The sequence below is a fragment of the Zonotrichia leucophrys genome, chromosome 1A (assembly GCF_028769735.1).
Source record: "Zonotrichia leucophrys gambelii isolate GWCS_2022_RI chromosome 1A, RI_Zleu_2.0, whole genome shotgun sequence".
In the NCBI taxonomy this organism is placed as follows: Eukaryota; Metazoa; Chordata; class Aves; order Passeriformes; family Passerellidae; genus Zonotrichia; species Zonotrichia leucophrys.
In genome coordinates, this window is record NC_088170.1 from 42032195 (window position 1) to 42056767 (window position 24573).

A 24573-nucleotide genomic window follows, 5' to 3' on the forward strand; every position below is an offset into this window, starting at 1 on the left:
TTCAAACATAATAAAACTAGGAATCAATGATGTTCTAGGAAAACAGTATTTGTTGGCTCACAGAGATATCAGAGGATCCTTTTGTCCCAAACTCTATGGAAGTTCTTTTGCTAACTGCTCCATCTTACTTCCAAAATTCTGTTTCAAAGCCACTCAAGTGGAGTCCTGTTTGTATCTTGTGCATGTTTGTATCTTTGTGGCTTTCCTAGAGCTCTCAGTGGGATCCTCAAACCTTTGCTGATCCTAGGTACAGCTCAAGGGATTTCTTACTTCTTGGTGCAAGACATGGAGACAACAGAAGCTGTGCTCAGCAGCTTTGAGCCTGCTGCCTTAAACACAGGGAGTGGAACAACCTGAAGCGAAGACATACCTTTTTTGTAATTGTGTTGGTGTTAGTCTGTTTATCATAACTAAAATGGAGCTAAGTTCTTCTTTCCACTGTGGAGGTAATTGGAGAGCCTTGTGCTTTCCAGTGCTGCCTGCATGTGTCTCAAAACCAAGAAAGAAACTAACATGCTGTTACTATCTTTATATAGATAAAATCCTTCCCTTAGTTCAGATAGCTGCACATTTTTCAGAGGAATATTCTCTTCCTCTGTACCACCTGCAGGCCAGATTCTGACTGTTCTCAGAAGTGATTTGGCCTTAGCCAAAATTAAATTATAGTACTAAGCTATCTTGTCTCCTATTTACGTGTAGCCATAAATGAGATTCAGGCTCATTAGCATGCATTCCATGCTTTTAGAATAGTGGGAGATTTTAAAAACCTCTGAGAAATATAGGAGCATAATCTTCACTAAGTAGGTATAACTGAAAAAGAAGGAATTTTCTCCAAGGAAAATTTCAGTAAAAGCAAGTAACTCTTTTTTAAACTTCTTTTTTTTTTTTTTTTAATAGAAGAATAAGAGGTTTACTTCAAACAAAAAACAAAACTGCTGGGCAAGTCATTACAGCCAGTATGAACATGGATTTTGAACACCACTTTTGAAGCACAAAAAGTAGTTTGAATATTTTCTTTTATCTCATAGGAAGTTTACACATTCACATTTCCAAATAAGCAAGAAAATTTGGACAAGCAACCCTTCCACTTCATCAAGAAACATCATAATTCGTTACCCACTGAACTGAAGTGGAAACTTTTGTAAGCCTTTATTTGTATTCTTCCAGACCTCTACCTCAATTTAGATAATCTGGTTTAATGCACAGTACACAGAAAATGTTATGGAGTTGGTTTTTTTTCAATTAGTGGCTACAAGATTCTACCATTCCCTTTCCTGTGAATCTTTTGACTAACGTGGAACATGGAAGTGGCAGCTGGAAAAATGTTTTAAAAGCTGGAAAGTGAAATAAAATTTAGTGATAATTTTTATATTAGAATGTAAACACCGTGGTTTGGAAGATGTCATAAAATGTTCCAAAAGGGTAAGAAGCACTCGAGGAAGCACAGAGGTGATGTGAATCCATGGCTATGAGTCACCACTTCCTTTCCCAGTGTAATGCAGGTTCAAGAGGCCTGGGGGTACCTGGATAACAATGGAAGATTGCAAAGGACCCCTGTGGCCTGAAGTATGGTTCTGTAACACACTTTAGCTGTAGAAAAGGAGACCAGCAAATCTATTATTCCTGTCCTAAAACCCTATCAACTCTAAAATCATCCAGGAAAACAAGAATCATGAGAGCAAGCATTATGCCCAGTAAAAACATTATCAGTTCACACCACAAGTTCTCAATCTTCAGTGGAGCCAAGGCCAAAAAAAAATAAAAGCAACCCACCCAAACTGAAAACCAAACCCACATTTTCCTTGGTAGTCCAACCAACAGCTGCCTCATGTATGTAGAGACAAAAAACTAGTCAAGAGAGGTGGTTTAGGCTTTCTTTTGGTTGCAGATGAAAACTGGACCTACTCTGACAACAGCAATTTGACCATCATTCTGAAGAATTCAAATAGGGTTATGTGGGCTTTCTCAAAGCATTTTGCCTCCTTCTTTGTTTGTAAATATATGACAAAGGCTGGATAAAGATTGACATGATGGTTTGGAAATTTCTGGTTGGTTTTTGGGTGGTGTTAGAAAAATGTTAGAAAGAACTCAAGGGCTAGAAAGGAGCACATTGGACAATGATTTCTACAGTGAAACTTCTAGTTTGTTCTGGATTTCACAGATTATTGCTGTGGCTTATTTTGCCTTCCTACTTCTTCTTCACCTTCTCCCCTCCCTCACCTCCCCCTCAAAACAAGGATGACTTTTCAGGTGGATTAATTCTCTTATCTGCGCTGCAGAAATGCTGGTAATCAGTGCAAAGGAAGCATCTGGAAGAACTGGCTATTAAGAAGGAAGCTAGATAAAATCAACTCTGCCTCTCATTTGGGTTTCCATTATATGCTGTGACAATGTCCTCTGCACACAAATAGAGGAACAAATTCATTTATGTATTTGTTTTATCAGTTCTAAATTCATGAACTGCCTTTCATTATCATTGCTTGCTCCTTATTTCAAGAACCAGAAAACAGAATGAGCCACCATGCCATCTTCTTAATGCCACTGTCTGAAACACCTGCTCTTGTTAATCACACAGGTCCTCATTTTACTGGCCCCAGCTGTGTGGAAGTTTCCCATGCTCATATTTAAAGCACATTTAACAATCCTGAATTCTGATCCTATGAAGAGTCTGAAGATACATCTTATTCATTACAGATTCCTTCCATCACTTTCTCAGTAGCATCAGAGTGAAATGAACTTTGTGTATCTCACAGATTCTCATAAGATTCAAAATTACAAGCTGCTGTTTTTATTTTCACTGTAATCCACCATAATTTTAGAAGATAAATTATTTTTTCTTCCCCTTAATTTTTAAAAACAGAAAACTCCAAACCTCTCCCAGTTTCATTGTCAATTTTTAAAGATTCTTGCGCGTGGTTCTCAGCTTGCGAGTCATGAATAAATACCATTTTTCTACTAACATCTTCCTTCTCCTTCAGAAATATTCCCTCAAATACATCCCTAGACAAATGGGAGTAAGGCCCCAATACAGCAAATTTCATTATCAATTACAATACTGTGCTACAAGGCATGTAGTTTTACCACGATATCAAAATAAATAATTCTCTTAAAATAAAAAAAAAAGTAATTACTAGTTACTGGATTAAAGAATTCCATCTGCATTAATATCTTGTAATGTGAATATATGAATTCTGGAGATGAAAAGTAACGTGGAGAGTATTTTGCTTTAGGCAAATTAAGCAGAATAGAAATTGCATAAACATGGAAAACTAAATGGTAGGCTAGAAATCGTCTTGCAATTTTAAAAACAAAAAAATGGTTGTTTTAAACTACTTTGAAATTATTTTGATTACCTGCTATTGTTAAAAATCAAGATCTAAAATTACTATCACTAGAAAAGAAAAAAAATACTTGAGTTAAAATCAGATAGATTGATAAATTTTTCCCTCTCTGACTAAAAAGAAAACAATATCATATTTTAGTAAGTGATTTTTTAATCTCACAATTGTTTAATTCTTAATGAAAACATTTTTTTAATTTATGGTTTGATATAGTACTATTGGAAAAGAGCACATTTTTCCCACATATTTTGACCACAAGGTGTTCACCAGTGAAAAGCAAAACAGGAGGTTTTTCTTCTAAGTTGATCCTAACAGCACATTTCAGTAGTTATTCAATCTTTATTCAGTGACACACAAATTCTTCTGATTGTTTTAACCAATAAACAGCACTATTTCCTTTCCAAAAATGTAAATATCCCAGAAAAAAAAAAGTAATAAAACTATTGAGTATGTCAAGTGAGTAGACTCCTTAAAATACACAGAACTAAAAATTTAATCGAGCTGTAGCAACTTATATAGCAGGAAATGAGCACTCAGACATGTTCACACTCACTTTAAATGAATGACAAGTTACTTACTTTCATCATTAGAAACATTCCCCAGAGAGGTGTGACTGGAATAACGTTTGTTTTCACTTTCATTGAGACATCGTTCAATCCAACTCTCTGCAAAAATAATAAAATATGCTCTTTTGTTTGTTCGTCTTTGCATAAAATATAAACTTGCAACAGATAAATCTAAATAAAATGTCAGCATTCAAGAGATTATGGTCTTGAGCATTTGTATTAAAATATGCTTGGTCTGAGGGTATTTAGTAAGAAAAATCTTTCTTGCTTTTAAACTTAGCTGTTGCTTTTTGGGGATTTTTTTGGTTTTTTTTTTTTTTTTTTGCTTTTAAACTACAGAGGCTGAAACACTTCTTTGTACAAAACAAAGGTCCTCGGGATATTCTGTCCCCCATCACATGATACGTTAAAAAATAAAACTCAAATTAAACATGGAAATCACACTGGTTTTCAAGTCTTAGTCTGGCAAAGGCTTATATCCTCGAGTATTCCCGCTGGTTTTGGAAGAAATCTTACTGGATGTAAAATCAATAATTCATGTGAATTTTGGTAAAATTGAGGATCAAACGGTGCTCTGTGAAGCCCAGTCCCACAACCTCATTCACACTGATGGAGTCCCAGGCACTGGTACAAGTCCAATGCAGCAAGTCAGCAGCTACTGAGCTGCTCAAACCTTTGTCACCCCACAGTGCAAATGAAACCACTCCTGCTCCTCCTTGTTTTTCAATACATTCCCAGCAGTCAGATGAGGTACCTACAGCATTACATTGATTTGAATCCACTGTTCTTCCTGGAAGCTATAACTTATGTCTCCTGATGACATTAGAGGATGCACCAGGCTCAGCAGAATATACTGTTACAGGTCTTCAGGGCAAAAGTTACACTTTCTTATGTATTTCCTTGGAAAAAGTATGAAATATGAGTTTTTGAGTTTGTCTAAATCCCTAGGTATTGCTACAATAAACTGACCTCCCTCAAAAGATTCTTTTTCAAGGGTGTGAACGTGGGCAGAAACGAGTTTATGCTCAGAGAACTCCCCGAGGTCAAAGCAAGAAAAAGAAGGGATAGATGGAAGTCTGCAAGGCAAGCCTGCAAGTTATGACAGAAAACAACTCCACCGAGTGAAGAGATACACAAGAAACAAGGGGAAACAGGCTTTGCTGCCAGAAACACCTTCAAAGACATGGAAATGGCTCCAGATTCCTTTCCATAAGCCCCCCCCACCTGCCACCAAGCTACCTGCACAGCATGGGCAGTAGTCTGCCAGCCAGCTAAAGCCCATCACAGCAGCAGGCTTGAAGGGAAAGCAGGAACCCAGCATCTTGGGAAAGCTGCCCATCTGGTTTATAGAAGATAAAAGTTGGTATGACCTAATTTCAGCGCTACATGCCAGTAAACAAATAAATGGTCATGGCCAAATACATCCTGAAGGAAAAAATGCTTTTTAAACCCAGGCAGTTGTATAAACCTGTGCATATTCCTCTGTACACATCTCCTCTACTGCCATGTAAACAAAAGGGCAATGGCATCTGTTCCAAAGCTCAGAAAGGGAGTGCTGAGAACCCTTCAGAGCTAATTTGCAGGCCTTGCCACGGGAATCCAGGTACTGTTGCTTTGTGTGCTTGTGGTTTTCAGGCAGTGTTGTGGCAACTCCAGGCTATTCCCCTCCCCAGTTATTCACAGTAGGATCATGCTGCACTGCTGCCTTCACCAATACAAGCTCGTCCCTGAGTGCATCTTCCTCATTCACCATCACACTTGTGCCTAAGAAGCCTCACAGCCTGCTCCCTCTTAAGGTGCTTCTCTGAAAACGATCAAAAAACCCACGTGTTGGCAATAGATTTGTAAAGGATATTTCTTCTCTCATCAAATTCAACACAGCCTTGCTCAAAAATCACTGTAAGACTGCTGACACCATGGTATAAAACCTGCCAGCAGGGCCCGTACTGTGAAATCAGCCCCTGCTCAGTTACAAACCCACAAGCCGGCAGCAACTGCAACTTGGAGGCTTTCCCTGCTTGGGCTGCTCAGCTGCATGGGGTGGGGATGTATCACCTCCTTGTCTGAGGGCCAACACAAGCATATGACTGCTTTCTGCCAGATTTCTTTTGCTGCCTTAAAAATGAGCTCACAGCATCTTCCCAGTCCTATTTTGGTACTGTGAGTTGTCTCACAGGTGAAGAGAAACTTGCTGCTGAGAGCAACATCAGAGAGAGGTGCAAGAAGCCTTGGGAAAGAGTACCCTACCTCCTCCTCCTCCTTTCAGCACACAGCCATGGCTGTATATAATTCCCTTGGCTCGGAGCCCAGCTGCAGGGAGTAAAAGCAAAGGCGGCTGCCATTAGCGCCAAGGGGAGACCAATGCCCAGCTCTGCCCTTTCTTTTCCTGCCGGCACTGAGAGCTGGGAAGCTGGGATGCATCCTCTTCCCTCGGCAGCAGGGAACTACCAGCAGCCATCTTTAGTCAAATTCCCTGCCTAAGTAGTAGGAAAAAACCCCAACTTTTAAAGTGTCACTCCATAATCATTTTCATCATGCTTGTTCACACAGTGTCCGTGATAGCTGCGCACATTCTCCTTTTTGACAGGAAAACCGGCCAGTTTACACTGCCATGTATAAAGCCTGGAGCATGGTGCAGTTACAGTTTAATTGTGTGCTGCAGCTCCTTTGGTCCTGAATCACCCCAGTTCAGCCTGCTGCAGCCTGAGTCTGGCTTTCCCTTTGTGGCTTTGCATTTAAATAGCTGATAGAAATTCTTCAGGCCTGAAAAGATACACGACCTGTCTGGCAGCAAAGAATAAAGAAAACTAACTCTTTTGAGCAAAAATGTCAGGGAGTTTATGGCAAATTTGTCAAATTATTTGGCAGATGACAAAACGTGACAAAACCAACTAACTATTTAAAAGCTGTATTATCTCATAAACCAAATTATGCAAGTATAAATAAATAAAGATTCTAATATATAACTTCATGTAATAACTAGCTATTTTTCTACTGTTTGTATAAAGAAAAACATTTTTACAAGGCTTTTAACTCCCAATATTAATAACAGTGTCTTGAGGTATTAAAAGAAAACACAACTACAATTTCGATAAAATTTTAAATAGTCCCATCAGCACACAGATCCCAGGCACAGTAACACCTGCCCAAAATAAAACAAAAGGAGAAAGAGGCAGAGCAAACAAAATCAAAACTCAAAATTAAGCTTGACTTTTATAAGGTCTTTCAGAGTTAATAACATTACATCTTGTTCCAGGTCTAAGGAACACACTGGGTTCCCTCTACATGTTGAATGTGCTTGTCCTCATGACACATGGGTGTGCCTGTCCCAGCAGGAAAAGGCCCATGGGGAACCTCTGGTGTCTCCAGGCTGTGGCTCCATCCCAAGGCTGGCACCAACCACATCACACTACTGTTCTAAATATGCATGGAGTCATGTGGGTTGGAATTTTTTTGCCATTAAAGCTTAATTATTGCACTTGAACCTCAGTTTTCACAGGCAGGATTTCACAGCAGGAAAACTCACAGAATGATGGAGAGTTCAGGCAGCAACTGAGGAAACGTGCATATCAGACCTGATAACAATGATGAGTTGTTAGCACAAGATGAGAAACCCAAAATTACCTGTGGGAAGTGTTTGTGAGAACAAAAGAAACTACATCTTAATACAGGCCATATTTTTACTCACTGTGTTTTTAGCATCAAGCCTTAAGGCATTTCCTCTCCCCCTCTAGGACTCCTTCCCATCAGGAGTCCCAGCACACTGTACCCTCAATTGTACTGAAACAAGGATCAGCACTAGTGAAAAAACAAAATAACAGATTAGGAATAGCTAGTAGTAAAATGTAGTATAGTCACTTACTCATAACTGTGTCACAGTATGTAAACTATCATTATCTTACTAGCAAAGAAAGAAAATAATGTTTTTAATGGCATTTTGAGGATCCATCTTCAAATATCATAGCAAATATTTAATTTTGCACAGGTCAAGAGTGAACTGTAGTGAAACACACAACTGTGTTCCTCAGCCTTAAAATTTTTGTTATACAATTTTACATACCACTAAATGCAAATACACTGTATCTGCTGTGGGATTCCTACATGAGGGAAAGGAGATCATTATTCAAATTACAATAATTTTCCCAGTGTAAATATTGTGACAGAATAAGTTACTATTGCACCAACAAAAAAATCAGAAATTGTTCAAAATTAAATGCTGAAACATTAATTTAAAATAACGATGGAACTATTTCTGCCCCTAATTTTGCCTCTTTTCTTTTTGATCCCAATATTTCTAAAGCTGACACATCCACTGAGACTCAAGCATCAGAGTATTTCACTTCCATTCCATGTGCCACAATTTCACCAAGAGAAGTTTAAACTGAACTTGTTTTCAAAAGCAGGCAGAGCAGAAGATGTGTAGCTTCACCCTATCCCTACCAAGACACTTCTTTTCAACAAACAGCGTATTTTCAATTGTATGGTGTTTCAAAGATTGAGCTGGGGAGGTAGGCTTGGGAGCTCTGAGACAGAAATATGCAAGAGGTGTTTAGGGGCAGAAACTTTCATGAAGTATCAGAAATATGAAGCAGAAATGTTCTTGAAAGTCATCTTTGATAAATTATTTTGACATTTTATCTCCTTCAGAACCAAAGCTTGCTTCTGGAACACATCTTTGAAAGGCTTCTCCTCCAGAGCCTGAGTTGAGGTGATGCAGCAGAGGAGCCTGTGTACTGCCAGTCCATTTAATGAGATAATTACTCCCTGTTTGTGTAATAGTTATTAGCTAGCTGTATTTGCAGCACTCATTGCTCCCACATGGGCACGCTGTAGCAAGAGCAGGGCAAGAGCCACTCGGGCTCCTCTCTGCAGGGAAGAGGAGATGGATCTGATCACGGCCACAGTGGCTTCTGCTCCTGCTGTGCTGCCAGGAGGGTCAGGAGCAGCTGCAGTGGCAGCACCACCTCAATCACAGCCTCTCCTGGCCTTTGGGAGCGCTATGCCACAGGCACTGGGGGCTATTCCCCACAGCTTGGAGCTGATGTGCCCAGAGCTGCTGGCTGCAGCCTGTGGGCATGTGTGTACACCCTGAAGGGAGATACGGAGGGTTTATGGGCAGAACAAAGCTCTGTGGCCACCTAATCTGAGCTGCATTTTGCTCACCTCATTCCCTACACGGTATATACAGTACTAGTTTTCCAGTTATGCCATATCCTCTGATCCACGTGTGGTCACAGCACTGGCATAATTGGGAATCACTCCTTTTTTGAAAGTGTATGAGATGAGAATCCCCATGTCCTAGAGACACAGCCAAGGCTTTGATAATGACAAAATTTGCACAAGCATTTATTTCACCAAAGCCATAGCAATTGCATGAAAAGCTCTCTTATGTGCTTTCAGCTCTAGATTGGCTCTCATATTCCAAATTTTTAAGTCACCAAAAAGCGTGACAATTTACTTAGGGAGCTGAACACAGACCAGCTCCTCTTCCATGAGTTTGCTTGTCACTGAAATAGAGTTATCACTGGAATAAGAATATAGGATTTGATAGGACCCAAACCACTTCTTGAGCTATATACTACCTTGGATGGCACAGCTGCAACAGTCCAGCTCCTTTATTTATCTTTATTCATGATTCCTTTTGTAATTTTTTTTCCCGTTTCTTGAGGCAAATTTAAAAAAAAAAAAAGTTGTAAGTAACTGTGAGAAAACTTGTATAAAAGTAGATAATGCAAATATAAAGGAACTAGCAAATTGTAGTGCATTTATAAGAGGACTTGAAGGAAAAATTACTATTTAGCAGTGAGGACAGTCTCAATTTTACAGTTCCAGTGGCAGAAGAGGAACTCCTTTCATGCATACGGAGGAGTCTTAGCACCCCTCTGAGTTATTTGTTTGATGTTCTCAGAGGGAAGAGTTACTCATCTCTTCCTGCAGTATCTCTTTGCCAAGTGTCTCAGTACCAAGCTGGCCAGCAACACTGTCTAGCTGCTCATCTGATCTGTAACCACAAGAGAAAGTGGTAGATAACAGGAGGTATAGCAGGCAAACACAGTGACTTAAAAGCTCAAGAGGCTGACTGAAGGTCATAGACCCTCCGGTTTCCATTTTGATGGCCCATGGTACCAACAGGAGAGTTGATGGGATGATATTCTATATATTTTCTTATTAATGAAACCATCACTGCCCTGACAGCGTCTTCTGTTGTCTGTTCCAGAGTAAGTGCTGAGGTTTGCAAGATTCATTGAGCTTTTCTCTGCAGAGCTGATCTTGCTGAACATGGCCTGAGACATGCCAGCACCTCAAAAACTCTGCTCATGCTCTCCATGTTGCATCATTGCTGTGGACAGAGAACTTCTAACCTCTAGAGCTGTAAAATTCATAAAGTCTGAGTAGCCTGCCTGCTTCGGCCATCCCTTAGTGTGCTGAAAATCTAATTTTTAAATGCTACCTGAATGAAAGTAAGGAAAAATGAGCCAGTGCATGTAATGCAAATGCAAGTGAAGACTTCACCTTGTAACACTTCAATGTTTTGGAGCAATTTGCCATAGCTTATAAGACAAATCACTAGTTTAAAACAGTCCCTTGGAGGTAAAAGAGATGATCCCTTTCTCTCAGGAGTAATGATCAGGAGATAAACCTGAAGTCTGACCCTCAAACTACTAAACACCTATTCTAGTACCTGCTGTATACAACATCTGGCCTGAGTAGAAGCAGGATTCATGTTCTCCCTCACACCTTGCAGCACAGCACTGCTGGTCACAGCACATCTGCCACCTGAGAAGTGCTGCTGGAGGGCTGTGCAGATTGGTTACAGCAGCGCAGTTCAAGCAGCACACTGCTTGAAAGAAAGCAAACAAAAAATCACTTTATCTACAAAGCCTCAGTGTACTGCAAAAGCAAGACCTAAACAAGATCTTGCTTAGCCTCAGCACATTGTTATGAATAAGTGTGTCTGTGACATGACAGGTCTTGGCAGCCACTGGCTCCCATTGAGGGCATTGAACTTACCAAAATCTACTAAAATCAAGCAGAACAAGCTACTAGGGACAGCCAATCACACAGTAGTTTTCTAAGATTTAAGTTTTCATAGGTGATGTAATCAAAATGTTCCTCCTCTCCACTGCTAAATGGAAGGCTCCTGAGACCATACAAGGGTCACCATCCAGCTGCTGTTCCCTGTAACTGCCTCAGCACACAGATACTCCTAGTCCAAACCAGCTCCTGTCTAACCATCAAGGGGGACCTGCCACAGAGAGCCTGCTCCTACTCCTTGCTGCCTCATTTGGTGCCATCAGCTGCCAAGGCACACACCCTTCAGTCAGAGCATGCTAGCTGTCAGTAACACCTTCCAGCTCCACAGGAAATCATGCCAGCGTCCTCCTTGGTCCTGCACAGCCATCTTCTGTTCTTCCAAGAGACCTGCTCCTCAGGGATGACAGTGACACATGGCCTTGGTGCAGATGGCAGAGCTGCTACCCTGACAAGCTGCCAGATACTTCAGTGTTTTGTTTGCTAATCTAACTTTTTACTTCATTTCCAACAGGGGAAAATGTCAGGCACTCTTGTTGCAGTCCTTTTGTTCTCATTTCTTGGCATACAATTCTATTGGATCTATTTCAGGGTTAATGGACATTGGTCTAGGGCACTTTGTAGATGTTGGCAGGAATGTTTTTGTTCTCTTTCTTTGACTTATGATTCTGAAAAAGCATTGTGAACATTCTCCATGATATCATAAGAATGCAAAGAATAACTCTCTTGCGTGTGAGAGAGCTCTTTTGTTTTGTTTAGTCAGATCTTCACTCCCAGACTCCAAATTAATTTTCTGCTAAACTATTTGATAAAATATATTAAAAATTGACCTTATATAGTTAAACTAATAACAAAAAGCACCACAGCTAATAATTTTTTAACTCCTCCAGAATACTTGGGCAGAAAAGCTGGAATTTATGAGATGTGATATTCTTATGCTGTGCGCTGTGCAGAAGTTCATCTGAATGTTTCTTTCATTTAAGTATTCTGTCAACAATATTCCTTATTATGAAGGTGCATCCTAAATGCAGATAAAACACCCCCAGAAGCCCTATAATACAAGATGTTTCTGAATAATGACTCTGGTGTTTAGGGCAGCCTCTACCCTGGATCAAATAAGGAACCTTCTCTGGAATCACAGAGCACATTGCTATTGCATTTCCAACTCAATATGCATGTTAATCAGAAGTAGCCCTTTCCCTCTCCCAGTCAACACAGATGCTATCTATCGTTTCATTTTGAAGAGTAAGTTTCACCAGACCATTAATGGCTGCTTGGTTCTTACTTCATCAAAGCCATTCCTCATTCAACAGAAAAGCAAACCTCACTTGGTCCGGTTTCAATGCGGTGACATTTCCTCACATTCCCTTAGTGACACCAGTAACTGACCAATTCAGCTCTCCCAGTGCTGAACTTTAACTTACATGGTTGTGCAACATGCAGCCAATCTTTTCATCAGTAAGCTCATCTCACACATCATGTGCCTTCCAAGCACCAACCCTGCAGACAGCAAAATGTGCCCTGATGCTTCCCCAGCACGATGTGTTACGGCTCCTTGGTCTGTCAGGGTCTGCTGCATAGCCCAGTGGAAAGGCTGTCAGTGTCTCCAATTTAACGGCAATGCAACCTTTCAAGGAAATGCATACATTTCTCTTGATCGTTGCCAGACATATTCTTCTCCAGAAAACAAGCTCAGAGTCAATTGATGCCCCTTTTTGCCCCAGATTCCATTAATTTCTTATGCTATTAACATGAGACACACAAGTGAGTTCATAGGGCCTTAAATTCTAGGTACATCTCCCATCTCTTCCACCCTGCAGCAGTCTCTTCTCCCAGGCTTCTAGGTTAGACATTCCCAGCTGCTGCCATGGTGTCTCAGCTTACTAGTGTGCATGAGAAGACATGAAGTTCTCAAATCCTTAATTTAGCTCAGCTTCATTATTACACAGGGCTGGAATCATTTGGCTGAGCAGGAGAGCTATGGCTCAAGAAACAGAATTTGCATCAAGTACCCATGAAATGCTTCCCTCTGCCTCAGGAGCTGATGAATCCAGCAGGCAGGCCAATTTGGCACAGAGATGGTAGTACATCAGTAAGACAGCCCCACAAAGACAACAAAATGAAAATATGTGAGATATGGGTGGGGGATACACAAAACACTAGTTGTGGGGCTCAGGGGAGAGAGGAGTGGCAAGGTTAGTTGTTGGAAAGGAGATAAGAAGAAAATGGAAAGGAAACAAAAGAAGGAATGAGAAAGAAAAAGGCATGGTCAGAGATAAAGGATAGGAGAAAAAAAAGTAACTATAGAGACTTTCAATTTTTTTTTTTTTTTAATCAGGAGAAAAGAGGTCAGCTCCTAAAGGAATGAGGCTACAGTAAATATTTCTCATTAGAAACAGCATCCAATTGAGCAGACTGAAGGAACATGAGAAGACAGACCCAAGTGTGCACAGAATACATGACTCAGGTGTTAGGACATAATCACAGCAGTAGGAAAGAGACAATCCTTTGACTGAAAAAGAGTGTGAACTAAAATATAGAGAGGCTACATTGACTCAAATGGTGACCCCTTTTCCTCCCTTTATGAATATCTACTCCATATCTATCTGTTGCTCATTATTGTCAAAGGATGCTGCCATGACATCATTCACAACCATTTGGTGGGTAAATATGACACACCAGACAGAAACAAATGAATTCTGTTGCTCTCAGAATGAGCACAGAGAGTATGTGCCTACCAAAACTAGAAGAGAGGACATTAATAAATCATCATAACATCCCCCCACAAAGATTGGTACCCCTCAGAACTAATTTCATGCTGTTAGCTTTACAGTCTAAATACGGTTGACAAAAAGTCTTTGCTAAGTCCCGATGTGCCTAGACTTACAGATTTGTAAACCTTGTATGAATTTAATCCCTTCCAAACTATCTTCCCTTCCTTTACAAAGTACTATGAATGTAGACCAGAGCTTTTAAAACTAGGAGCCTGGCTCTTCTGAGAAGACTCTAGTCTCCTCTGAACAATATGCAAAGCAAACTCAGGGAGGGAGCATGAGAAAAAAGAGAAGTCTTCTTTCCTCCTTCTTTTTTTGCCCAAGACTCACCAAAACAAGAGTCTAGTATTGAATATTCAGCACTGAATACTAACTGCTCAATAGATGGTCTGTTTGCAGAGCTCAAAGTGGAAATGACCCAGCAAGGAGGAGAGGTGAACACACTGCTCCATCCATGTGATTAAACTGCTCTGTAAACGCAGTCCTCCCCACTTCTACCCACCTCATTACAATGGAGGCCATTTGCTGCCCCTACCACAACTCATTTTTTAAAAATGTTTGCATTAGAGGGGCCCCTGCACCAGTATTGTCCCCATGACTCTACATTTAGGATAGGAATGTGAGTCCCAGCTCGGGAAAACCTGCGCTAGCCAGGCAGTCCAACCAGCAGGATATGCTGCTGCCACTGCTTGGGAAAAAGGAAGCACTGGCGTAGTTCACAGAGGAGCAGAGCAGGGAACAGTCCCTGCTTTCAGCCTGCACAGGGAATGGGGTGAACACCACTGGGCAGCTGCCTTGTTCTGCCATGGACCTTGGAAGTGTCTTCAGTTCTCCTCCTCTGAGTTAAGACATTTTGCTGCCATACAGTGAGCACCCAGGAGGCCAAGCTGTGACAGAGGCTGGTGTGCAAACACAACACACCATTTAGCAAATGTGTCATTTGCACTATGCCTCTCATAGGGCCAAATTTCCCTTGATAACAAAAACATAGTTGATTCTAACCTTGACCCCAAGAGGCCCAAAAGAAGCAGCCTTTTACTTACACAAAGAGCATGTTTCAGACCTGTCCTGCCAGGAATTCCTGCTCCAGTTCTTTCATCACGTTGTTCCCAGTGGGACCTCTGTCTCACGTGCAGCACTGGGCACAGCTCCTTTCCTGGTGGCCCTGAGGTGCCAAGCTTGTTAGCCAGCAAATCTCTATCCTGCTGCTGAGCCTGGTCTGGCAGAGAGAGAGCTGGAGCTGAAGGGCTGTGCTGAGGCGTAGGTGATTCCCTGCACCACCATGTCAGCCTGTGGATGCAGGAACACCCACTGCAGGAGCAGGCATCTTTCATCACAGAGCAGTACAGGTCTGCCATGCCCTGACACACCGCACCAGGACTCCACTTTTATATTGCTCTGCTCCGTTTTTTTTTTTTTTTTTTAATGGTGTCTATCAGGCCACTGTCACCTTAAGGACCAGCCAAGAATTTCTGTTTCCCCTTTTGCTTAAGCTTTTTAAGGAGTAAAGGAGCAGGAAGGATTTTACCTTCCTCTGAGCATCAGGGATAGCAACAGCCAGGAGTAAGGTACCTAAAGGCACTAAGCACTCATTTGCTTAATTAGGACATTCTGCCATAGGCTCGTGTTTAAACTGAATGTCAGATTGTTGTAGTGTGTTGTACAGTCCTGTTTTAGACTTCCGGGTCCCGGGTCCCTTCCCAGGTGTGCCTATACGCCTCTCCCTTCCCCCTTGCCCCCATGCTGAGTGAGTCCTATCAATCAGGCTTAACATTCCAGGAAAGGCGTCTTGTGGTTGGTCGAGTTCAAAGGATGCCCCTCAGGCCCAGAGGTCATTTGCCTGTCTAGGTGTCGCTCGTCCCTTGAGACCCCGCCCCTCCCACCTGGTTGGTGGCTCACCTGTCCCCTCCCCTCCCCTCCCCCTGAGCTTAAAAGGTGAAGCAGACCATGTGCTCTCCATTCTGTTGGAGCTGTCCCTAAGATTCAGACCTCTGTGTCACCATGGAATAAACCTCTGGATATTAAACCCTCCAGCAGAATCCCTCCTTTGTCCTCACCTTCGCCTGAAGCCTTCTTCTTAAGGTAAACGGAGTCCCTAACAAGCCTGGACTTGTTTAGTGCCCAGCTGAAACCATCAGCAAGCTAAAGGTGTCTCTAGGGTGAAGCACCACAGCTGCTCCCTTTGGCCCAGCAGCGAGGGTCAGACTGGCCCAGACACAATCTAACTGGTAATATTGGGATTCATATTCCAATATCAGATGAGGGTGGGAACCACGCAAGTCAGGTTGTTGAGGATTTTTTCCCCTTTGAAGGGTAAGGTTTTGACTACTTTCTACAACCATCCATGAATTTTATTCAACAAATGGTCTGTTTCAGCGAGATCCTAAAATACTAGGAAAACATACAGCCTTTCCTGCTTGGGCTCTGAAACAGCCCCTGGTTTTTTGCAGTAGATTGCACCTTTGTCATACGGTGCTGAAGTGTCCTTAGTAGTAAAAAGGATGTTCTGTGAGGTCTTTTGAATCAGGTGTGCATTGCTGTCACCATGGGGGAGCTGGCTCTGAAACACAGGTGATTCCACCCAGCACCAGATGACCAGTCATGAGACCCCATTAACCAACTGGGCTCTCCCTCCGTATTTCCCTTCCTCAGCTGTAGCTGAGGTAGTTCAAACACTCCTGAAATAGTTTAGCAGTTAAAAGGGTTCTAGAAGGGAGAAAAAAAAAGAGTGTATTAATGGTTTTAACATTATATTTAGTGGTACTTCTACTTTTTGCTTTTTTCACTATTTTTAAATTTCCTTTGTCACTACATTTCTGGTATTTTATTGCTTTACAAGTATAGCAGAAGCTAGATCTCAACATACAGACCTCTACAAGAACAGAAAGCTCCTTTTTTTTTCCTTTGTTGATCTGTAGATCTCATTTGCAAACTTATATTTTTTTATAAGACATTTTTCATTTAATGAATTTTACTTGCTTTAATATGAACATCTCTAAGTCTTGCCCCAAGTAGCCAAACCAGCTGATGAAACAGGACTGATAGTATAATTCTAAGGAGTGGAAGTTTAAAAAAAGAGGAAAGAGAAGGTGAATGACAACGAGTATTTCTACATACAGTATTCTTTAATTGAAAAAAAAGAAAAGGCGGTAATTTCTAACACTTGAAACTTGGAGTCCTTTCTTCCAGGCAAACATCAGTTTTTTTCTAGATACAATCTCATCAAGGAAATGAAAGCCCCTAGAGAAGAGGATTTTGTGGTTTTAATTGTTTCAGTCTCTGCCATGGGGTTCATGAGCACCCAAAGCTCCAGCACAAAGTCTGTCAGTGATGATCGCAGCATCAGACTGTGACTACAGCCAGTCTAGAGAACAGATGAAATCCCAGCATTTGTCCCCAGCCTACTACTCTGAAATGAATGCCTCTAATTCCCAGGGCTGTAAATTTCAGGGAATCAGTCATTCAGAGAATATTCTGGCTGTCTGAAATATACTGTTTTCTCTTACGATAATATTTTGGTATCCTGCACAAAAATGCTCAGCATAAGCTGCTAATTAATTGTGAACATATCATTCACAGCTTTGAATCAGCTCCTTGGTTTCTGTAAGAATTTCCATCTCAGAGAAATTAAGTTCAATTACCAACAAAAGAAAACTAAGTGCTTAACTGTAGCTGAAGTGAAGGAAACAAGACAGCACTGAGCCCCGCATTTCACATTTCAGACTTGAGGCAAATTAAGCTGCAAATGAGCTTTTTCCTATTGGGTGCAGTGAGAACCAAGGCTCTGTTTAACCCTCACCACTTTTTCCTGATTTCAAATTGATCATAAAGGGAAGAATGGTCAAAAGCATTTAATTCAACATGTGTTTATATGCAGACAGCTCTTGGAGTAAGCAAGAAAGACTCTGATGCTGACTTTACGCACTATCTCTAACACCGGCTAGTATTTCATAGCTAATAAACTACTCTTGCTGCAAATCTCCTGAGAGAAAAACAAATGTAAATTAAGACAGGCCAGTACCACTAATTATGCATGTAAAGTAGCTACAATTAAGTTATTACACATTTCCAGCTGTGGGGAGGGATCATTAAATGCTAACCCTGGGCATCTGCCCTCCCTCAGGCGCACACATGGACTTCAACAGGTGTTTCCCTTGCAGAGCCACTGCAGCATCAGGACCCTTGTCTAACAGCAAATTGTATTAACTTTAAAAGTTCCCAGAAAGTCCCTGGCACATATATACAATTCTACAGGATCCTAAAGAGGTGAGTAAGCATGCCAGTGGTCCAGATATCCTAAAAAACCTGCACAGGCCTCAACTGGCTTCATCATCACCACATACTCTTCCTTCCTACACTTGTTATCCATAGGATCACTCAGCCATGGAATAGCCTTTACACTATCCATCTTCCTCACCTCAACCAAATCCCCTCAGCTGCCAGGATGCTGGGCTCCAGCAGGGTGGGATCATACCGGGTATTCATTTTCAGACACAATGAAACAAACAGAAAATCCAGCACAGACGCAGGGAAACAGACAAGAGCGTGAACTCAAGAAATTCACAAACCTCAGCATTCACAGAATTTTGAGTTAATTATTTGTACTCCAATGTCATCAAGTATCCCCAAAGGACTGACCTTATATTTGTATTAGTTACATGACAGCCCACCACTGCTCTCAAGGCATTGCTATGATCAATCAAGCCCTAGCTGTATATAGGCCACCTCTTCATAAGTCTTGATCTGAAGAGGTGCTAAAATTTCATCACCAAGCAGATTTCAGTGATCCCACAGTTTGAATCTTTAGTTTGCTATACCAAAATTCTATGTTTGGAAATAGTATTCCAGAGGATGCACTTCTTTATGACCATCCTAACTTGCAAACCAGCTCAAAATTAAGCTAGCAAAATGCAAAGGTGTTTACATTCAGAGACACTGCAGATTTTACAACTATGCTAACCTTCTTCCTTGCCTGCACACTCAATGCGTTGCCAGCTGAAAATCAGCCTTCTTTTCTAGAGGCAAGCAAGTCAACAACCCTGATGGAAGCAGATACTCTTCTGATAACTTTCCGTGGGACAGCTGTAGCAGCATCACAAGTATCTTAGCACAAAATGGTCTCTTCTACATTTGAGAAGGTCTTTACTCAATATATGTTCACTATAGTAAGGGTGCACCTGAAATAGACCGGTTGAGGCTGCAGCTTTCTTTACAGTACACTGTCAGAATCCAGAGCATCTTTTGTAATGAGTATTACACTCAAAATCTTGAGGACTGTAAACCATAAACTCCAACTTAAATAAATGAAAGTTTCCTAGAGTTCTATAGCTATTCTTACGCAAAACCTTGGTTTAGTTCTTTTTATTTCCATCCTTTCAAAGGTCTTTACTGCAGGTAAATATTACAGAGCAGTGAAAAATATCACAATTGCCTCTCCCTAAGAATTTTAGTATTAATTCATTAGCAGACAAGTAAATCATAAAATCATTCTTTTCTCTGAGTCAGACTTAAAAGATGAACTTCTTAGGTCAAGGTAATTTTCATCACATTTCAAAACCTCTAAAAAATCCCTACAGATTTTACAAAGTTATTAAAACCCCCTCAGAAATGAAGACCTGATCCAGAGACAGGACCTGGGTTTAGATCCTTGTTCTGCTGCCGCTGCTGAAGGCAGAGGGAGATGACAGGAATTGGGCCCTGCTGTGCAAACATTGCCCACACAAACTCTGCAGCTCACAGAAAAGAAAACACTTTTTAAAACAAAAAACATTGTTTTTTGTTTCCCTGCTCCATTTCTTTAGTTTGCAAAATCTTGTAAGATACAAAATCACATATGACAAATACTCAGGTTCAACTATATAACAGACCAGTGGTATTTCTTCTGCATCTCCATATGGTATCAAATTTAGGATTCAAAAGAATCATTGGATCATCCTAACTTCTCAGCAGGTTAGAACCTTTATAAACACAAAATCTAAAACATAAAGAACGGATTTTTTCCTTATTGAAATAAAAAAGTATGAAAAAAGTATGAAAAAAAGGAAAGTAAAGGAAAAAAGCCAATAGCAAGCTTCCTCTTTATTGTGTTGCAATAAGCAAAGCAAACATTTTTCAGAAGCAAAATCAATCATTTGTTTGGATTAAACAAATCAGGACCGAGGATCACGCACTTTAGCATCATACATGCATTCTGAAACGTCACAGCTCCATTCCCAACTAGCATTCAAGTATTTAGTATCAATACTGGTGATTTCATTGATTGAACCAGGATATGAAAGCCATTAATTCTCTTCAATCAATGCTTAATATACTAGATCCATTTTAAATGGCAAGCTTGTAGCAAAGGTCACCCACCACAGCTGCAACACCTGTCTATGTTGATAAGAAGATACACTGAAATCTGGCCACTGCCACAAAGTTTTCAACGCAGGCAGTCCAAGCAGCTTTTCGTGGTTCAAGCAAACTGCTTTAAGGGCCTAATCCCGGCGTCCTTGACAGCGCTGAAAGGCTTTCTGCTCATTTTAATGGGCTTTGGATCAGTTCCTAAGTCCCAGCTTCAAGTCCCAAGGATCTCATCCATCTAGTGCCTGAAAGCCAGCGGAGGTTTTGCCTGGCTCCAACGCAGGAATAAGCCGGCCTATTTACTGAGCTGTGCAGCAAAGTTACTCTTCAAGAAGGCGCCTCCTTGGGCTCCGGCTCCCTGAGCGGCGCGGCGGGACCTTCCCGGGGGTGCCGGGGCAGGAGTTCGGCATCCCCCGGGAGATCCAGGGCGCCCCGCGTCCCGCACGCTCCGAGCGGGCGGCATCCCCCGCCGGGCCGGCTCCTGCGGCGGGGCCGGGACTGTGCCCGCCGGCAGCGCCCCGCACCCATCTTGCCCATGTCACTAGGGGGGGCTGCGGCTGAGGAGAGCCGCTGTGAGCGCCCGGGATCGCCGCAAAGCTTCCCCCGCCCGCTCCGGCCGCCCCTCGGGGAGCCCCGGGCGCCGGCCTGGAGCGCCCAGCCCGCCGCCGCCCTCTTGCCAGCCCCGGCTCCTCCGGGCTGAGACGGGTGCGGTGCCGCTGTCCCAAGGCAGCTGGCGGGCACGGAGCTGTCGGGTTCCGGCGGGGCTGCGAGGTGAGGGCAGGGCCGAGCGCAGGGCAAGCCCCAAAAGCCGGATACATCCCACGGAACGACCCCCTTAGTGCCCCACAGCGAAGGGGAGTCCGGCGGCGGCTCGACGGCTCCTGGCCCGGCTCGGAGCTTGAGAAACTACACCCGGGGACGGGCGCCGACTGACGGGGTTAATGGCGGCGGAAAAACCGTGCGATGAAACATATAACAGACCCATAGACAAGGGCGTGTGGCCCTACTGTGTGGGCCGCAGGAGGGCCCCGAGGGCAGCTCCTCGCCGTGCCCCGCCGCGCCTGGGCTGGGCCGTCGGGGCCGGGCGCTGCTGCAGGGACGCTGCCGCTGTCCCGCCGCACACCTGGGGCTGGGGGCTCTCCGGGAGCCCAGGCGGCCAGAAAGCCCTTTGGCCTTGGTGACAGCCCCCACGGGTCACTCTACAGATTAGAGGAACGGGAACGAAACTCTTTGGAAGCACACGGCACTGTTGGGATAGGTGAAGGAATCAAGCTGCTCCTTGCCTTAAAATTAGAATCGCGGGTGGTTTGTTGTTTTGTTGTTTTTGTTTTTTTTTTTTTTTTTTTTTAATCCCGGTGGTTTAGGGAAAATCTGTTGAAGATGAATTAAAACATGACTGATTTTTTTCAATGAAGCCATATTTCTCCACAATGCAAAAGGATCTTTACATAACAACTGAAACTCAGGAGAAAAGCTAATTGGATTAAGTCCTGTGAAAGGGAGGTTAAGGTATCTGAATGAGACAACTGCAAAGCTCCACTTTTCTTGCCATCTGCTTAGCAAGACTAAAGTGTTTTCTGATTAATATTATCTTAATCAATCATGCTGTCTCTTATTACAACCTTACTGAAATTAGGAAAGGAAGTTCCTTCTGTCGGCTAAGCCCGAGAACCGATAATTCTTAAAAGAGGGACAGAAAATGCGGAGCTTTTTCCGTTAGGTTTGTTTTTTTTCTTTCCCTAAAAGCCCGTTCCTCTCGACAACGAGATGTTGCCGGCAGTCCCCTTAACCCCTCCTAGCAGTGCCGCCGGACGGCAAGAGAACTTTATCTAACACCCTCTTAGCTCCTGCACACGCTCTGACCCGAACTCAACGATTCCTTCCCCGCCGAACACTTTCTCCCCAGAACAGCTCGCTTGGGTTTTGTCCCGGGGACTCCGCAGCACGTGTGGCCCAAACCCGGCTGGTGTCGCCGGCGGCCGGTGAGGGGCCAAGCCTGCCCGGTGCATCGAGAGCTCCGCGCTCGGATCGCTCCAGGAACATTCGAGCCGGGTCGGGCAACACCCCTCCCTTCTCTCTTTTCCTCCTTGTTTTTAATCAATATTTAAATTTTACAAAGAGCCCATCTGCCGCCTTGGGAACTGGGGATGAGAAAGACCTGCGCAGGTTTGTGGCGGCACGGAGCGAAGCGGTTCCGAAGCGGGACTGCCTCTCTCTGTCGCCCCTTGCCCCGTCTCCACCTGCACCACATTGACCGGCACAGTGCCGGCAACACCGGAGGAGCCGGGAAGGAGCGGCGAGGCCCCGAAAGGGCGGCGGAACGCGGCCTGCCGAGGCCGTCGGGGAGGCGAGGAGGGCACCGGATCCCTCTGCGGGGTCGGGGCAGCTCAGCTCCGCGGCCGCCGAGCCCGGCGGTCACAGCCGGCGCAGCGGCTGCCGGAGGGAACGGGATAGATCAGGAGCGGGAGGCGGGAGGGCCATTCCCGGGCCGAGCCCTACCTAACCTGCGGGCTGTGCGTCTGGGCGGGCAGGCAGGGAGGGAGGGGAGAGGGAGGGGGTGTTCTCCTCCGCTAATAAAATAAATGAAATTTTCAGAGGTGACTGCGGCGGCCGCCCGCCCTCCTCGGCAGGCGGAAGCCCGGGGGAGAGCAGAGGCTGCGGTGGAAACCGCGGGAGCGCGGGCAGGGGGGCGGGAGGCAGCGGGAGAGCAGGGGCCGTCGTTTCGGGAGGCTGCCGGCTGACAGCGGGAAGACCTAGGCTTGGGGCCTGGCTCCCGTCCCCCGCCGCCGCCCCCGGGCCGGGCAGCAGAGGCGGCCGTCGGGTGGCGGAGCGCGGGCCGCGGCCCTCGGGGAGGGCGGCCTCGCCTCTGTGGCGGTCCCTGTCCCCTCCCGCCGGGGCTTCTCCCCGCTGGCGGCGCCCGCTGGTGGTACTTCGGCCACGAGTCTCCCGCCAGGTTACAGGACCGGCCAGAGCATCTTTTGGAGGTGCGGGGAGGGAGACCCAGCCCTGCCCTTCCCCAAACTTCCTTCCCTCCGAATCGGCCCAGCCCCGACTTTGCCCGCGGGACAGGATGACCTCGGTGCTGGGCTTGCCCTAACCCACCAACCATCTTCCCCAGCAAACCCAGTTTTCTCGCCCAAACTGTTTTCCCGCCTCGTTGCTGCACTAGCCTAAGTGAGCGCCTAAAACTAGAAGCGGGGAGGCAATTAGTTTGCTGGCCGACAGCCTATGATGAAGGGCCAAAAAAAAAAAAAAAAAAAAAAAAAAAAAAAAAACACCAAAAACAAAACCAAAAAAACCCAGAAAACACCCTCTGCTCCATCGTATCTGCAAGTGGAACCATAGGGCTCCGGAGCGAGAGCTCCCCCTCCCCGTCCCCGCTCCCCGGTGCCCCGTACACGCCCGGGCTCATATGCTGCGAGGCCGGTGCTGCGGGCGGCTCCCCCCGCTGCCCCCGTCGCCACGGTCAAGTTGAAAAGTCCTCCCTGAGGGGCGAAAGGAGCCCGCTGCCTGCGGGGGGGACTTACCTGTGGAGTCCATATCGGGTTCCTCCAGCAACCCGCAATGCATGCTCTTCCCATGGACGGACGGGAGCCCCAAGGTCCCGGGGTGTGCAGAGCCCCTATCTCAGAGATACGCAGGGGAGAGGGAGCAGGGTAGAGGCGAGGGGGTGGGGAGACAGGACACAAGCAGATAGTTGGGGGGGGGGGGTGTAGAGCGGGAGAGAGGGACACTCCGTAATCCAGCGGGGCAAAGCCAGACCCGTCAAAATGTTTGCGGATGTTTCATGGGAAAAAGCATCATTTTATAGAAGCCCTGATGGGAGAAATGTCATTGATAGGCCAGCCAGCCTGATGAATGGCTGCTACTCAGATGGGGATGTGGCAAGGCTCAATGTGAAGCCCATTGTGATGCTGCTTTGAATAAGAAAAGCTTTCCTCCAAAAAGGGGGGGCCTTAGATCTACGCAATCCCAACACTTCGACTTCCCTCTTCTATTAGAGCATTAGAAACGTTTTTCTTATTTAAAGTTCCAGCGGTCTTTCCACTCCTCCTTTCCTTCCCCCAACCCCCACCCAAGGTCCTTGGCTCATTACAGACCGAGATCAAAATTGGCTTAGATCTTCAAACGGGCAGTAGGTTTGGGGTTGTGCTCTTTGGGGCTGCCGGGTGTGCGTGCAGCGCGGCCGAGCTCCCCTCCTCCTCCTCCTCCTCTTTCTCCTCCTCCCGGTGGGCGCTGGGTTAGGATCCTTCGCGGGCACATGGCACTGGAAGCTGCACAGCTTCCCAAATATCTTGTAAGCTTAGTTTTCTGGAGAAAAAAAGAAAATAAAAGAAAAAAAAAAAGGCGATGTGTGTGGGAAAGAGGGGTGTGAGGATAGAGAGAAGTTGCCAGTATCCCTGCAAGCGATGCTGGCACTGCAGACCTGCAGCAGGGACTCTCGTGCGTTTCCCCGGGCCTCAGGGAGAGAGAGCAAGGCGGGGTGGGGGCCGCTCGCCACCGGCTGGTCTGGCAGCG

At 44.5% G+C, this 24573-nt stretch overlaps 1 protein-coding gene across 4 annotated transcripts in view; it reads right to left on the bottom strand.

The window, feature by feature from the left end:
• The window catches only part of RFX4 (regulatory factor X4), an 88462-nt gene extending 63920 nt beyond the window's left edge, over positions 1-24542 (bottom strand). For 3 of the 4 annotated variants that reach the window (XM_064702528.1, XM_064702526.1, XM_064702529.1), the window contains exons 1-3: positions 24482-24542; positions 23583-24366; positions 3920-4006 (exon numbers count right to left, since the gene is read on the bottom strand). In XM_064702528.1, coding sequence (XP_064558598.1) covers positions 3920-4006; positions 23583-23625 — 130 coding nt within the window. In that variant the 5' untranslated portion in view covers positions 23626-24366; positions 24482-24542. The remainder of the gene's footprint in view (positions 1-3919; positions 4007-23582; positions 24367-24481) is intronic. The other variant, XM_064702527.1, reaches the window with a different exon arrangement.
• Positions 24543-24573: the final 31 nt, after the last annotated feature.